We start from the raw sequence: 4782 nt of genomic DNA, 5'->3' as shown, positions 1-4782 counted from the left end.
ATTTCTTTCAGTCAACAGAGTAATGAAAATAATTGTGTTTAATTTTAAATACGGTACTTTTAGCCATGTCATAAATCAAAGATTTGTATCAATTGGAAAACAAGATTGATTTTAAATAATAAGGAACAGTTAAACATAATACGCATCGTACATGTTGTTAACATTTTTGTTTCCACAATTAACATTTATATCTCATGCAGGCATTATATATCCCCTCACCTCTTGTACATATACATTGTATGATTCTGGTATTCTTTATTTTTTTTTAGAATTTTCTAGCATGCCCAAAACTTGCAAGGATCTTCAAGAAAACGGACAAACCATCACAGGGGTGTATGATATATACCCCTACAGTACATTAACCATTCCAGTAAGTGTGTACTGCGATATGACCACGATGGGCGGGGGATGGACGGTAGGTCGTTTATTTTATTATTAAAAGTACTTAGTATAACACACCTTGTTTTGGTTATTTTAAGGATTGTAGGATTGTATTGTACTTTATATCAAAACATATGGATCCTATGAATGTTCAAAGCAATAAATTAAATTGCTATGCGTGTTAATTTTTAAAGGCCATTCAGAAACGCGTAGACGGATCCATGATCTTTGACAGGAACTGGGCGGATTATAAGAATGGTTTTGGTTCACCAGAACAGGATGCCTGGATTGGTAAGTGTAAATCGGTTTCAAATAAGAACTTTTTATTCATTCAAAGTTTGAAGATACAAAAATTCTTGTGACAAGTAAAAAATTATAATGCGTAATAAAGATCAAAATTTAAGACTAGGTAATGTGTGTTCTATGATATTTAGATATCGTGTTTAATTGATATTTCAAATAATAAAAAATAGAAAAGAAGAATATCATTTAGCGGCATATTCTAATGAGACCAAATTTAGCAATATTGTCTATATCTATGGAAAATAATTTGATTTTTCATTACGGTAGATTCATATAGATTTTAAAAGAATTAATAGTATTCGATGAACTTTTCAGATGATTTTAGATATATCTTTATACAGGAAATGACGTAATCCATAAATTAACGAAAGAAAACACCTCATCCCTTTATGTATCCATCACTCTCCAGAATGGTACAACACTCTATGAAATGTACGATCGATTCTCTGTCTCCAACGAAGCAGGGAAATATCAACTCTTTCTAGCAGGACCTGCCAGTGGAACTTTAGGTCAGTGTATTCACGTTAAGTTCTTCAAATTAGGTTCAAATTACGTATAGCATCATAATAATACTTTTCTGTATTGGCAGGTTATAAAGTTGTTGAAAAAAAGAGAAAGATGTGTTTTTTTTCTGATATTCTGTATACGTGTTTGATTCCACGCTAATGAAACATGTTTAGTATTTCAGAATATCACTTGCAGGTACCATGCACGTATTCAGCAGATATTGAATTTGTTATTGTCAAGTAGATAAAATTTCTAATTATACATTTTATGTACAAGGAAAATTATGTAATTTTTTTTTAAACAAATAAATCCAATATTTACATTTGTTCAACACTGTTATTGAGCTTGGGTTTCCTGATTTTTGATAATTCACATTTTAACTGATACGGAAAAAGTTTACAGAGCATGTTAGTCTGATTTTTAATGATTCACATTTTTTACTACTACGGAAAAGGAAGTTTACAGTGCGTCATTAACCTTAAATGTCGAAGGTTTACGAAAATTTGATGATAAAAAAATTTTGATCGGATAAATATTCAAATAAAAAAAGCTTAAAAGCCAAATTTTAAAGACCTAAACCCGTTTCACATTTCCATTTATTTAATAGGAAATCTACCATCTTAAAACATTCACAGATGCACCATATCTTATCTCGTTATTAATGATTTACTTAGTATTGCATGTTATACCTGTTTAAAGACACGGTCTCGGACAAATATTAAAATTTCATTTTGTGATGTTTTCTTAAATTCCCAGTAACGTTTACCCCCCCCCCCTCCCCCCAATAATACTATGCTTAAAAAGTGTAACACGTCTCTTGTTTATTGTTACACTAGAAAGAATGCTATGTGAATTCCGCAGTGTTTTGTTGATTTTTTATTATTTTTATCTCTCTTTACAGGAAACGACACGTCAAACTGTGTATCTCAGACGTATTTCAGTATCAAAATTAATGTGATATGAATTAATAATTATTATCTCTGTTTTATATTTTCTCTAATTCTTCAGGTGCCAGTATTATAGACTATAGGGGATTAAAAGACTGAACTAAATAAATATTATCGCTCTTTCCAGCACCTAAAGCTGTCTATCTTAGAAGTACCTCAGTATTATTATTGACAATTAGATTGAAGATATATAAATCCATTCTCTCTGTGATTCCATTTGTTTTATTTTACAGGAGACTCTATGTTACACACTGGTACTTCTTACTGGGATCTGTCTGGGATGTTCTTCAGTACCCCGGACAGTGATAACGACGGGTATAGTGGAGGTAACTGTGCTGCTGAGAGTAACATTAGAGGAGGCTGGTGGTTTAACCGGTGTCATGACGCCTTCCTTAACGGTCAATGGTCCCCGGGGTACTGGGCCTACCCATGGTATCCCACAGTAACGAGTGGGACATCAGTGAAGGGGACCACCATGCTGATCAGACGTCATTAGGTAAACATCATTAAATCATAATATAACAGAATTTTTTTTTCTTTTTGTATTACTGTGAAATTTTCAAAAGGTTATAAGAGGTTTTTCAAAGTGAAATATGTTCCTATTTCTGTGAAACATTAATTCAATACTATTTTTTCTTAACAGACGAAAGATCATCCATCAATTAGAGGAATCCATTTTGATTCAAGAGCCGGTTTTACATTTAACATTTATCACGGGGTTCTTTTTTTTGTAAGACTGTTTGACATCAAGTGACTAAACAAATATGTTTTCAGGGGGTGAAGGATTATGTAAAGCAATAAATTATTGTGATCTTGTTCTACCGAATGTATTCTGCAAAAGATGTACTTTATATGTGTTGTAATAAATTTGAAATTAGAAATATTTCGTTGTTATTCACACTAATAAATGAAGATGTCTGGACGGATAATTAGGATGTAGATTACTTTATTGTCAAACCTATTACAGCGGAACCTGTTTAATCCGACACATTTGCAATACATTTTACTGTGGTGTCCGCCATTCAATTAATACAATGCAAGAGGAATGTCATAAGCGAAAACCAAAATTTGAAATTATTTAAATTCATTGTTATTTAGGTTAGAGATAATTCATGTAAGTTAAAAAAGAAATCAAATTTGCAAAACAAGACAAGGAGTTAGAAAAAAAATAAGCACTGATTCATTATTTTTGGAAGATGTTATAATATATCTGCAACTGCCTTTGCGTATAAAACTTAGCAAGCTAACATTAATCAATATGTTTGCAAATACCTTTGCAATTATGAGACTACATCTTAAAAAAATGATTCAATATGACAAGTCATTCTCTATTATGCAATGTGTAGACTTTGGTTTATATATATATATATATATATATAAATTATATATATATATATATATAATTTAATTCTGTTTGTATTCTTGTCTCTCATTGGTTGATTTCCAAAAAGGAACGCATAACATTTTGTATAATCTGGTTTGGTATGGGGACACACCCCCTTGACAACCAGCTGAATCATCTGTATCCATCAATCCCCTCATTTCCAGTCCTTCGGATTCATGAAAAATTCCAGATTTAATGAATGTACCTTTAACTTCAAACAGTTGCTCGATCTTACCTCATGTAAACAAGCATCATGGCTGCTAGATCTATGTATCAGTTTTTACCTCCCCTTGCTTCCCATCACTTCCGTTACTACGGTTGTATTATTGCGCGGTAAATTTGAAATAATAAAAACAACACAATTTTACATCCCCAGTTGTTTAATTATTTTAAAATTAAATTATAAGGAATGACTCTAATTCTTGGCCAGATTATCGAGTATAATATGGTTTGGGTCAGTTTACGCTTTTTTATAATCCGCTTCGCAGATTATAAAGCGTAAACTGACCCAAACCAGATTATACTCGATAATCTGGCCAAGAATTAGAGTCATTCCTTAAATAAATATATATATATATATATATATATATATATATATATATATATATATATATATATATATATATATATATATATATATATATATTAAAACACTTCGAAATTTAAACGTTTTCTAATAATGATAAATGATCAATGTAATATAAGGAAAAATAAAAAAAATCATAGGTCTTCAAGAAAGCAAAATTTGAAAATGATATCAATTAATCATAAACCTCAATTCCTGTATATGAATAAGGACAAGGCTGAAAAAATGCCAGAAACGCTTAAATTGCCTATGTATAAACTATTAATGTTCAATCGGATTTGCCTCTATCATAAATAGTGAATATAATAGTAATGTTATTTACTTTTTCATTTATTTGTTTAATAGAAATAAGAAAAAATATTTTCACTAATTCAAATTAATTAACACAAGCTTAATTATTTCATAAAATTTTAAGGCAGCCGTGATTACTATGTAAATTTTACCAGATTCAAAATAATGTCATGAAAACAATTCATGGAATTTCATTCAAAAACATTCTAGTAGAACTTCACAAAATTATTCAACCGTAAATGTCACAATGGCTTTATTTAATAAACATTTATAAACCATTATTACCGCAAAATACATTCATCGCGTGGCTTTGGGATGATATGACAGGTATTTTAGTTTTGCTTTTTGTGGCAAATTCCAACACAAGTGAGCCAGTGACTTTT

The 4782-nt window shown here is 30.4% G+C and overlaps 1 protein-coding gene across 1 annotated transcript; it reads left to right on the top strand.

The window, feature by feature from the left end:
* The first annotated feature begins 300 nt into the window (after positions 1-300).
* Positions 301-2237, top strand: LOC134228580 (fibroleukin-like). Its single transcript, XM_062710246.1, has 4 exons — positions 301-415; positions 576-672; positions 1026-1193; positions 2200-2237. Exons 1-4 carry the CDS (start codon positions 389-391, stop codon positions 2235-2237), a joined length of 330 nt encoding a protein of 109 aa, XP_062566230.1. The 5' UTR covers positions 301-388.
* The last annotated feature ends 2545 nt before the right edge of the window (positions 2238-4782 follow it).

This window comes from Saccostrea cucullata, unplaced genomic scaffold (assembly GCF_032062105.1).
Source record: "Saccostrea cucullata isolate Sc308-1 unplaced genomic scaffold, CSIRO_AGI_Scuc_v1 ctg5101, whole genome shotgun sequence".
Lineage (NCBI taxonomy): Eukaryota > Metazoa > Mollusca > Bivalvia > Ostreida > Ostreidae > Saccostrea > Saccostrea cuccullata.
The sequence above is the reverse complement of the archived record's forward strand: the minus strand, read 5'-3'. Positions and strand labels throughout refer to the sequence as shown.